This window comes from Ceratotherium simum, chromosome 13, assembly GCF_057802395.1.
Source record: "Ceratotherium simum simum isolate JZ-2026a chromosome 13, ASM5780239v1, whole genome shotgun sequence".
Classification (NCBI taxonomy): Eukaryota; Metazoa; Chordata; class Mammalia; order Perissodactyla; family Rhinocerotidae; genus Ceratotherium; species Ceratotherium simum.
The window spans coordinates 62,593,877-62,606,199 of NC_141912.1; the positions used below are offsets into that span (position 1 = coordinate 62,593,877).

At 41.2% G+C, this 12,323-nt stretch overlaps 1 protein-coding gene across 1 annotated transcript; it reads left to right on the forward strand.

Moving 5' to 3' along the window:
• The first annotated feature begins 590 nt into the window (after positions 1-590).
• Positions 591-7,875, forward strand: LOC106800860 (adhesion G protein-coupled receptor B3-like). The gene is made up of 4 exons (XM_087438774.1): positions 591-1,232; positions 2,603-2,768; positions 3,865-4,636; positions 7,660-7,875. The coding sequence occupies exons 3-4, from the start codon at positions 3,880-3,882 to the stop codon at positions 7,713-7,715; spliced, it is 813 nt and encodes a 270-aa protein (XP_087294900.1). The 5' UTR covers positions 591-1,232; positions 2,603-2,768; positions 3,865-3,879; the 3' UTR covers positions 7,716-7,875.
• Positions 7,876-12,323: the final 4,448 nt, after the last annotated feature.

The following is a 12,323-nucleotide window of genomic DNA, read 5'->3' on the forward strand; positions in this document are numbered from 1 at the left end:
CCGGTGCTGAAATGACAGCTCTCCGGCTGCGACAGGTCCGCGCTGAAAGAAAGAGAAAGACCAGCAAGTCCAGCGTTCACTTGCCACCCGCCGAGCCGCCTTCCCGTCCTCCGCACCCCCAGGCCTCGCCTCCCGGAGTTTCTCTTGCGGTCGCTCGCCGCCAGCCCAGCGGTGGGAACTGAGGACGCGCAAACCTCCCAGACGCAGAACATCGCGCTCTCGGGACGTGCTTGGTTTCGAGCAGCCGTGACGAGCAGGCGCACCGCGGCCCCGCTGGAGCTCCGCGGAGCCCCCTCCGCCCGCCCTCCCGCCGGGCCGCCCCCTCGCCTCCGCTCCCACCCGCCCGCGCCCTCGGGGGGGAGGCCGAGCTCCGGGGGGGGCGCAGCGGCCGCGGGGCGCGCGGGGAGCCTCGGGCCGGCCGCGGGCGCTGCGCACTGGAGCTGGAGCGGGGCGCGCGGCGCTCGGGGACGCGCGGCGCTCGGGGACGGGGACGCGCCTGCGAGCACGCGGGAGGCCGGCGCGCCCGGGAGAGCGAGCGCCGCGCGCCCCGCGCACACCCGAGACAGAGCTTTACTATCTCGCTCCCTCTCGCGCCTCCCTCCGCGGTGGGCATCACACCGCTTTCCGACCTCAGCTCCCGAGGATTCCTCCCTCTGCTCAGCCGCCGGCCGTCCATCAGCACCTGCGGGGGGAGGAGCAGGAGGGAGGAGAGCGGAAAGAGGAACAAGCCTAGCCGAGCCCCCGATCCGACCGCGGTTCTCCCGCAATAAGCCCGCCGCCCCGCCACGGCTGCCCTGGCCGCCGCGCCGCCGCGCACTTCTCGTCTCGGCGCTCTCTTTGCTTCTTGGCTACTCGGTTTGTTGGGGGTAGATCTGGTAAAACACATCCTCGCTCCTAAACCGCTTGCATTTTTTTGTTTCCTTAGAGTCTCTCCTCGGGGGGCTTCCCCCCCGACCCCCGCGTTGGAGGTTGGATTCAGTTGGATACGCTGTCAGGCTCCGGGGTCCTGGGGGCTTTTTTCCTCCCACCCCTCCCCTCTTTGATTTTTGCCCCCCATCTTTTCTTCTCTTATGTGTGCATTTAAAAAAATAAATCCTGATATTTGAAGCCGAGCCGGGGAAAATGGGCAACGGTGATTGGGACCGAAGGCGAGTCTCTCCGTCACTGTTGCTGGGACGCGTGCCTGTGCTGGTGTCTTAGACAAGAGCCTCCCTGAGCTTTCGGAGTGGAAGGTAAGGAGGGGGTCCAGGGGTCACCTTCCTCTGCCGGGGGTCGCCACCGAGGAGCTTGCGGCTAGGTGTTTGCGGAGGGAGGACGAGGAAAGGCAGGGTTGTTGCTGGCAGCTGGAGGGGCTGCGAGCAAACCCGACTGTCTGCATTCACTTAAACGCCGCAGTTGAAAAGTTAGAGAAGTCTGGTTTCGGGAGATGCGCCGAGTCGGAAGGAACAGGCACGGAGACCTAGAAAATCTGACGGTCGGCGTGACCGGGGTAATTTTATGGGGGGAAATTTTAGGTTAAAAGGAAGTTAAGATAAGGGGAGGCAGTGGATCTTCTATTGGGGAAAAAATTCAGTGGAGTGATGGCGCCGTCTATGTTCGACTAAACTAAAGTGTCACCCAGAAAATCAGTTTGAGAATAGCTAAACTAAACGCCGGTTTGCTTCTCAGCAGGGGACACATAAATAAAGAAATAAATAAAGACAACATCCTTGAGACCTCCGTGGCCAGCCCTTAGACACCCCCACCCCACTCTTACTTTCTTAAAGAGGGAAATACAATTGTTTAAACTGGCCTTGCAGTCGGGGGCGGGGGGGGGGAGTTCAATGATTCATTTTTGATTATTTAGAAGAAAACAAGACTCCATACACCAAGGCTTAGTGATGAAAATAAAGAGCATTATATTGAGGGGGCTCTCTTGAGCAGCCTTGAAAGTGAAATCAGAGCTCTTTCTGATCCTTGATGAGCACAGCAATGCAGACATGCACTGTCAAATAAATGGAAGTAAAAGTACTGGATTTTGTTAGGAAAAGAAATACGACCTCTTTTTGAGTTACCGATTATAAAATGAAGCCCCCTTTCATGGATGGAATTCCTAATTTAGACACTTATTGTCACATTGGCTCTCAACGCCTACACTCCATCCTGAAGAACACTGCGCAGACTGCATTGCCTGCAAAGTGCTACAGCAAAAAAAGAGGAAATTATTTCCAGAATTTCCTACAACTTTCCCTATTTTTTAACCTTTAAATGCTCGCTGGCTTTATTTTCTCAAGAAGAAAATGCGTTATTCATTGAGCTGTATGCTTGAAACAGAGGATGCTGTTTTGTTAGTCCCAGCAATTCTGATGTTATTTTAAACAGCCGCTATATAGAAATTTAGAGTTGGAGCTGCTTTTGCTTATATCAAGACAGAGAATTTGAATTATGATCTGGAGAATGCAGATCTACAGTGACTTCGGTCACTGGATTCTGTGTGCATGCGTTGGTGTGTGTTATGCAATGGGAAGGAAGAGGGTTTTATCCTTTGGTTCAGAGAGGACCCAGGCAAAGACGTGAAAACTCTTAACTATCTATATGTCTGTATGTCTGTCTCTGTTTACAGAACAGTGGAAGAGACTGCAGCCTAAAGACTTTTAAAATTAACTTGGCGTCACTTTTCTCAGCTCAAAGGCTAAACAAAAAAGCAGTGTCATTTATTCTAAGAAATAACTTCTTAAAGGTTAAAGCTGAAAAAAATTCAAGTTATTTTTGGATAACAACTTACAGAGGTAAATATAACCAAGGCTTACTTTATTATGCAAGCCCAGGTTAGAAAAAATAAAGAAGAGAAGAGGAGCTTTGGAGCTGTTGTTGGAAAGGGAGCAGTTCAGTATCTGAAATCTGCTAGGAAAGAAAATCTAATATCTTTTATCTACCGTGTCTAAATCATAAATTACAGTAGGCAACTCTAGATAAAATAGCCCTAATTAAAAAAAAAATAAACAATTAAAAGACTGAAGCCAGCTCAATTACCGTGGTTCTGGGATTTTTCACTGACATTGCCTTTGGATACAGATACTAATACAGTGATCCACTTTATGTATCCCAAGAGGGCATGTCACGTTGAAATGACGGCCTTAAATCCTGGTTCTCAGTGGTGATGTCCAACAAGAAGTCTTCCACATGTGTCTTCCCACCCAGGCCCCTTCTCAGATGATGGTTTTAAAATTCCATTCACCCACATGAATGCCGGTGTTTTTGCACAGCATTTCCCATCATTTCCCATGGTGGCCCCTGCAAACACAAGTAGGGGCATTTGGGAGATGATGTTTCATCTGCAACAAATTGTCATTTGTGCTTTTAAAATTGTGGCTATCGTAATTACTTTTCACATTAAAGAGAAAAGAAATAGTGTGGTGACAGCTGTTCCCAGATTATCAGATTAGATTTTGTGTGATGATGTTTACTGCAGGCAGAGGACTGAGGGAGACAGAAGGTTGTATAGCTGCTTAAAAATATTTCAAAAATTAACATTTAGGCTATGATATTTTAAAAAACATATTTTTCCTCTTCTTTCAATAGAATCATAATATACTTGGATTAAATCCTGGTAGATAAGTTAGAATGTTCCTATTAATAATTTATTAAATATTATTTTTAAATTGAATGTAGAGAATTTGGCCATTGTGAATGACCACGTGAGGGCGCTGTTCACACAGCAACAGATGATTTTCCGGCGATATAAAATAAAATTTACCTGCCCTTCTTTTAAAAAGGGTTTTTTACTGAAATCTTAAAAACAGCTGGCTGTAAGATTGGAAGGAGTTTCTTTTTCAACGCATGTAGACTCCTACTTGCATTTTACTTTCATTGCCATTTTTACAGGCCAAATGACATAGGATGAAGGCTGTTCGTAACCTGCTGATTTATATATTTTCCACCTATCTCCTGGTTATGTTTGGATTTAATGCTGCCCAAGACTTCTGGTGTTCAACTTTGGTGAAGGGAGTCATTTATGGATCGTATTCTGTAAGTGAAATGTTTCCCAAAAACTTCACAAACTGCACTTGGACGCTGGAAAATCCAGATCCAACCAAATATAGCATTTACCTGAAATTTTCCAAAAAGGACCTTAGCTGCTCTAACTTTTCCCTTCTGGCTTATCAGTTTGATCATTTTTCCCATGAAAAAATAAAGGATCTTTTAAGAAAGAATCATTCTATAATGCAACTTTGCAATTCCAAGAATGCTTTCGTTTTTCTACAGTATGACAAAAATTTTATTCAAATACGTCGGGTATTTCCAACCGATTTCCCAGGATTACAGAAAAAAAGGGAAGAAGATCAGAAATCCTTTTTTGAGTTTTTGGTGTTGAACAAGGTGAGCCCAAGCCAGTTTGGTTGCCACGTACTGTGCACCTGGTTGGAGAGCTGCTTAAAATCCGAAAATGGGAGAACGGAGTCCTGTGGGATCATGTATACAAAATGCACCTGCCCCCAGCATTTGGGAGAGTGGGGGGTCGACGAGCAGTCGCTGGTTTTGTTAAATAACGTGGTGTTACCCCTGAATGAGCAGACCGAGGGCTGCCTGACCCAGGAGCTGCAGACCACCCAGGTCTGCAATCTTACCAAGGAGGCCAAGCGACCACCCAAGGAAGGTAAGTGCCCGGCAGAGGGGGGATGGAGGGGGCAGGGGCGATGGGGATGGGGCTAAAACGGTTCCAGCAGCACACGGGCCTCCTCGTGGCTCCTCTACTCTGTCATCCTGGGATTCATTTGATTTGTGATCTTCACTGATAAAGGTCTCTTAAGCTAGTTTTAGGTTTCAAGAGTTTAGAGATGGGGCAGTGAGGACGGGCTAGCTCGCAGCAACATGCCCCGGCAGTGCGGGTGGAATATTCAGGAGAAAAGAGATGCCCAAAGGTGGAATCAGTTTGAGCGGAGGTTGGGGAGGAGGGGGAGGGGGGCCTTGATTAGGCTGCATTCCCCCGGGGAGACCCCCCCACTCACACTCTCACTCATTACACCTGTGACATGCAGTTGTAGACTTCCTTCTGCTCCAGCCCAGTAAAAAGTCCCCTTCGCTTCCCTCTCCTTTCCCCTCTCCGTCCCACCCTCTCATGCACGACCCCCTGTCCAGATTTGAACTTGAGGCGCTGACACTAAAAGGTGAGCAAACTCAATAGCAAGACTGTTTGGACCCAAAGGCTTCTATGGGAAGACCAGGGTGCCCCCCTCCTCCGTCGGCCCGGGATTTTGTTTAAGATGCTCTGCACAGTCGAGCCCATGGGCTCGCTCTTTGGTGGGTCAAGAGAACCCGACTGGGGGCGCACACTCTGGGGTCCCCCGGCTGTGAGGTCACGCGCGGGCAGGGGAGGAAGGCGGAATTACAGCATAGGCTGACATCCCTCCTGCGTGATTTTTGCTCTTATCTTCTTGGTCCCCTGTTAAGATACGCTAGGAGAGAGGGAGCGTGTCATAGATGAGCTGGAGGGAAAAAACAGTGCAACGGAAATGCGGAGGAAAAAGAGAAAGTACAGGAGTGATTTATAGCTTTCACCCAGTCCCCGGTGGGGGAGCTCCCAGAGGATTTGAGATTGTGGATTACGTTTAATAATGCAAGAAAGCTGACATATTTTGAGAAAATGACTTTCCTGTTTGGAAGGTTACTGGATGAGTTCCACTCGTTTGAGGACGCGGCTGATACATACTCGTTCTGGCTCCCCAACCCTGCAACCAGAGAGTGTGTTGATTTTTTATTCAGGAAATGTTTTCTGATCGCCACAAAGATCCCTGTCTGTGGAAAGGGACAGCCAAGCTCCAGTCTCTTTCCTCCCCCTCCCCCAACAGAAGTTGTCTTTGTGGCCAATATAAAATTGACACGTTGTTGGAGAATTTTCTTTAAGGGTAGCCAAGGGTTTGTAAGGGGGGGAGGGAAAGAGAGAGAGAGGGGCTTAACTAGCTAAAAGCGATTTCTCTGCTGAAGGCAGTGAGGGGGATGGGAATTATGGCAGAGCGATGGTACAGGCGGAAAAGATGTGTTAGAAATAAATGCAGACTGATGGCAATGAGAGGGGGTGAAATCCTTTCAGGTTTCCACAGGTCAGTGTTTTGCTAACAGCTGTGACTGAAGAAAACAAAGTGGTTTTAAATTACAGGAGTTCTTTTCTGCAGTAAAAATCCCAGAGAAGCACTTACAACTGCGGGGATGGTATTTAACACCATTTAAAACTAATTAGTGTCCCCGAGAATAAGAAGCTGCACACACAGAAAATGTGATGGTACAAGCTGGCTAATAAGACAGTTAACACCGGAAACTAGTTTTGCTTTGCTTGTTTTGTTGTTGTTTTAATAAAATTTAGAAAATTTGTTTCTTCAGTGGTTACAGTTTTATCATCAATTGACTGCCGATGACAGTGGAAAGTGAATCCACTTTGTAACCTTTTTTTGTGAATGGTAGCAAGTGACAAAAACAAAGTTGTTGTTTGCACATTAAGCACGATTTTCAAAGATTTTGCTGGTCATGATCATAAGATGTGGGTTAAGACTGTGCTGGGATTTGTAGAAGTTGGACTAGACAGCCATTTGTTTTGTAAATGACTAAGAATAAGAGCGATTTTAGACATCAGATGTATAAATCATGTGGAAGAATGTATATTTCTTTTGGCTAATTAGCTGGCAAAATGAGAAAGGAATACCTCCCTATCCAAGTAAACAATTATATTAAATTGTTAGCATGGTAATAGAACTGAACTAAGAAAAGTGTATATAACAGGGGAAGAATATTGTAAAATTGCAATCTGTAAAACTGCAGAGCCTGTATTGGAGATTTGTGCTCTTTAATTGTTTAGGTATTCTGAGTCAGAAAGGTAGGGATAAGTACTTCCTGATGACATAATTGTAGCTGGTGCATTTGTAAGTACTTCTTATCAAATATATACAGCACTCCTTACCTCATCTAAAGAAGACCTTTTAGGCTATGCTGCATTGTAGGAAAGGCATGTGGAAATCTGCGGACTCTTAATTTATTCAAATTTATGCAAAGCATATTAAATATTTGATATACATGATATATAAAATCTTATGAAAGAATTATTTAATACCATTTCAATTAAACTACCACATAATGATATTCACAGGGCTTGAGGTTAATTGTTACATACAATTGTGCTACTCAATCTAATTTTATTCCAAAATGTCTTCATTTTATATGGTAACATGTAATCCCAGCTTCTAAAATGAGATTTTAAAAATTCCGCTTATATTTTATATTATTTTATGATTTCCATTTTCTATGGAAAAATAGTCAAACTCTCCTGTAAGTCATCGAGGGAATAAATATAAGATTATTCTCCACAGTTTTCGACTCCTGTTTTATTCACTGTAGTAAGTACTGACTCAGAAAACCTTGAGTAGAAATATCTTCTACATTTAAGACATCATAGAAGAGGCACAAATTTGACAGAAGAGTCTTTACACTCAGTAGATGCAATTCCAGATTGTTTTGTGTGATGCTGATGGTGATGGCAAAGGTGTACCAAATGCTGAGTATTTTGAATGTGTCCATGGGAATCACAAAATCATATTTAGTTAGTATTTGAGAAAACTATAGGCTCCCAGGAATGGGATATCGATTTTGAGACAGGATTTCTACTGAAGTGTTCATTAATAATACTTTCAGGTACTAAAGATTTCACAGCCAGAAAACAGCAAGAAGAAAACTATCACCGTTTGTAGTGACAACACCAACAGTTACAGATGTCATCTTGAATACATGATAAAAGTAAATTATTGGACTGAGGCTTCATTAAAGTGTTAAATTTTAGTACATTCAAGTATCTTCTTATTTAAGATCATATTTGAGATATTTGAGGGTGGCATGTGATTATAGAAACTCATTCCCCGATTTTTATGTGAAATTTTGAAAATTATGAAAATTTTTGAAAAAAATTTCAAAATAATTTTTGAAAAATTTGAACAAAAGTAAATTAACAAAATGAAGCTTTTTAAAAATAATGATGTCTTATTTCAGGCAATTATTAAAAAAAAAGAACCTGTGTGCATCTGATACATATAACTTTTATTTTAAAAGAAAACTCAAATAACATTGCTGTTTACCTGATTTTCAGATATTAGTCTGGGGAGAGGCTGGCATTTATTCTTGAGGTCTTTATTATGTTTTATAGGACTCTTTTACCGAAGATAATTCTGGACTATATAGGTAAAATATAAAAGGTGATATAAGATCTTATTTCTTACTATTTCATTTAAAATAAATAATTACAGCAGTTTGGGCAGAAAAATTCCACACCAGGGTATCTAGGTCACATAATCAGCCCTAATGGAACCTTTGTTTTCTCCTTGCATCAATGACGCTACTTATGTGCAGGGAGATTGGGATCCCTGTATAGATTCCAGGAAGTCTGAACACACACACTCATTTGTCTTTTCATTCTGCCTCTGCTAATCCTTGATATTCTACCGCCCAAGGGAGGTATAAAATCTAACCCACGTTACTGTGTGTGTTTGCATTTGTAGACACATATTTGTCACCTAGAGCAAGTTGTATTTCTGTTAGTTAGTGTTCTCGTTTCTTCCTGCCTTTGCTCATTTTGCTCTCATCACGGTTTGAGCCACCTTCCACCTTCCTCTTCACCCTCTTTTGATCTTACGTCCTTTGTAGATGACTGCATGACGCCACACCCTTTATCAAAACGTAGACAGATAGACTGAGTCTATTGTTCCTTGAAGACATGGAGCCTGACAGTTGCCTGCCCCTTGGTGGGATCCCGGAGCCCTTTGCATATACTGTACTTCGGTTCCAGCATTTGTCACATTGCAGTGTGTTGTCCGTTTATATTTCTGTCTCCCTCCTCTGGACTTGAGAGACCTTCAAGTATGATGACTGGGTCTTCGAATTATCTAGGACTATCTTAACAAAGCTTCAGTAAATATGGGTTGAAATGAATGTTAAATGAATAAAATAAGAGATCTCCATAAGAAAGACAGCAATAAATTGATTACAATCAAAAGAATAAAAATACATCATTTGGGGAAAGCAGCCATATTTTTACTTTCTCTTTTTTTAGGGCAAGATGGCTACCATTTATATAATTTCCAATTCCATTAATATATTATTTATACCAGCTCCTGATCTTGAGGTTTTATGTAATAACACTTTTAAAAGAACAAGAAGAATGGAGTCATTGAGAAATATTCTTAATTTCATAGGTATTTATTTTAAGACATTAATGATAAATATAACTTTCTATACCTGGCTGTGTACAAAAAAAGTGATAAGAAAATTTGGCAATTCTGTCTGTTTAACTGTCTTCATTACTCTCTAAGTTTCTCTCTTCTGACTCTAGTATTACTTCTACAGTAATGACACTTCCCAAATCCTCTCTTCCACAATTTGAGGACAAATATATGCAAACTCTTTCCAAGAAAGAGGAAAAGAATATTTGCATGTCAAGTTCAGTGCTTCTGTTGTCCACTCCTGGTTATAATCTATAAAGATAGTGCTAGTAGAATATCACTAAAATTGTAGGCCTGCTCAAGTAAAATGCCGTCATTTTTTGATTTTGCCATTTTAGAGTTTTGTCAAACAATTTAGGAAGTAGCTTATATACATAGCATGTAATGAAAAAAACTCCATTACATGGCAACATATTTTTTTATAGACTATAAATTAAAATATTAACATGAAAACTTGTGTGTGTGAGGCACGTGTGCCGTGCATGCACACATGTGCCAAGATGTATCTTTCAGTGGGTTTTTATGATAACTGTGGATAAACATACTGCAGGTTAGTTTTTTCCAAAACTGAGATGGGACTTTACTCAGAATCCAGCTTTGTGTATTCCTTTATTTACTTCATTTCCTGGCAGAAGCAACTTTATTATTAAACTGAATACTTCTAAGAAATATAGTATTCTTTAGAATCAGTCTGCTGTATATTTCCTATAAAAGTCATCTGGCCCTTGGATCTGAAATCAATGTTCATTCAAAAATAAACTTTTCCTACTTTGGCAGAATATCATGCTCTGAGTTTTAAGATCCTGAACCAGAGAGACCTGAGTTTGAATCTGCTCTTCATCATAACTGTGCTATTCTATATTACTACTTTCCCCTTCTCAGCTTAGATTAGTAATGCTTATTTCTCAGGGTACAGGAGGACAGGAAGTGACATCATGTATGAAAAAAAAAAAACTAATAAAATTAGTGCCTTGGAATATTTTAGTTCCTGTCAGCCCTGTGGAGATTTCTTCCCCATTCAGTTAGCTAATAAAAATCAGAGAGGTATTCAGTTCTTCTAAGTGTGTCACTTCGTTTGAATGAAACGTATGTTTTGGTGTAAGATAAACTTGGGTCCCTACAGTGACTCAGCCACCCAGCAGCATCTTGACTCATTAATCTACTGCAGCTGAGCATTGTACTAAATGACATTGCACATGTAAAACACTAAGTCCATTGCTCAAGTTATATTAGGCCCTCAATTTAGTTCTTGAAACCTCTTTTTAATTCTTATCTATTGGCTATGACTGATAGAGAATTGATAATAAATAATGAAGTAGGTTGTCGTTTAATTATTTGAACTTGTTTAGGAATTTAGAGCATTTGACAAAGGATCATTAAGCCTCTGGAATGTATGTCTATTTTGTATGAGTTGAAGGCAAAGCAGCATCTCAGTCCCTCTGTCTTGATGGAGGCATGACTAATTCAGCAAATGGATGGAGCTCGTGGTGGTGAGTCATCCTGGCCTGGGAAGCTCTCCTTTGGATATCATTGCTGATAGCCTGCAAAGCCATTTAAATTAAACAGTTTCCAAGTATTTCACTCTTTGCTGCATTATGCAAAATTAAGTTCCTGTTTTGAAAAGGAATGATCTTGAAATATTAGTTCATATTAAGCCATTTGGGAAAAAGTAGAAATTTTTGGAATTTTTTTCACTGAATGATCATCAGTTATTACAGACCAATAAGCCCCAAGGTTCCCCCAAAAGCTTACATATTCAGATACTGAAAAGAAAACAAAAAATTTCGTTAGTAGTCATTTGAAGACTCTGATATTTTCTTAAAGCAAAATTACAAAATGACAACTATAAGACTCCATAAAATGCTAAATGCTCTGTGTTCAATTATCTTTCAACTATCCTTCAGGAATTTTGCTCACTTGCAGAGAATGACCTAGCTACATATCTGTTAAAGGTTAATAAGTCATGTATTTCAGGTTTGCACAGAAAGTGCAATAAGTAACAAATTTATAGTAAATACATGAGTATGCATCTGTTTATCTCAAAATTAATTGAGTGAATAGAAATCTTTTCTGAAATCTGACATGATTCCGGATGTGGGGTTTTGCCATAACAAACACCCATCATACATGCGTTGTGCTTGGAACATGTTATAAGGTATGAATGTAAAGTGGTTACTGCTTGGCTTCTACCATGTTAAATGAAATAATTTACCCACTAACCTAATCCTGGATTTTATATTCTCAAATTATTTCTTCTAGATAATAAGTTTCTTTGGGGACTGAGAGTTGTTTGGGAAAATAGAACAAATATGTGCATGGAAAAGACATTAGAACACTGATGGAACCAGATTACAACATTTGTAATGCAGCTTAAATGCACTCAGACATAATAAAAAGTGTTAAAACAATTATGGAGTCAACCAGAGAAGGCTACCTTGGTGAAATTACTTTTTAGCGCTAAATGTTTAGGTGATAGCAATGTCACAGAAAAATTTGCTCTCCTGGGTAATTCATACTGGGTGAGTAGTATACATCATTCATTTCATGAAATTTTTACTGGTGTTCCTTCCTTTTAAGGTAATTTTGAAAATTTGATAATTTCTACATTTACATATCTAAATGGTAATAATTTGTTCTCCAATAAACACTTTTGTTAGTCCAATAAACACATTTTTAAAGAGAAGCTTCATCTACATATCACTCCTAAGAAGAGAAAGAAAGTAAAGCATTTTAATAAACAGTTTATAAATTAAAGGAAGAAAATAACCCTTAACACTGAGAAAGTGCTCTCCTGTTTGCAAAGACCTATTGCAGATACTGTTTTATTTGGGCAATCACTGTGTGAGGCCTGTGCTGTTTGCTCCATTGACTTGTGCCGATTATATAGAATACCCTAAATACCCTGGTCTGCCTTTCTGTAAAAATTTCAATACAAATTGGTTCAAATGAAAAACTAGAGAATTTCAAAGCTATGGTTTTCTCACTCCCTCTGTTTCTGGAGCATTTGAATCTGAATCACCAATTCTCAGAGTTATAAAGGACTTGGGCATTATCCACTCCAAATCTTACCTGATTAATGGAATCCCA

Coding starts and splice junctions, on each gene's coding strand:
- LOC106800860 (XM_087438774.1), top strand. CDS start 3,880: ATGAAGGCTGTTCGTAACCTGCTGATTTATATATTTTCCACCTATCTC. Junction 4,637..7,659: donor CAAGCGACCACCCAAGGAAG/GTAAGTGCCCGG, acceptor TAATACTTTCAG/GTACTAAAGATTTCACAGCC.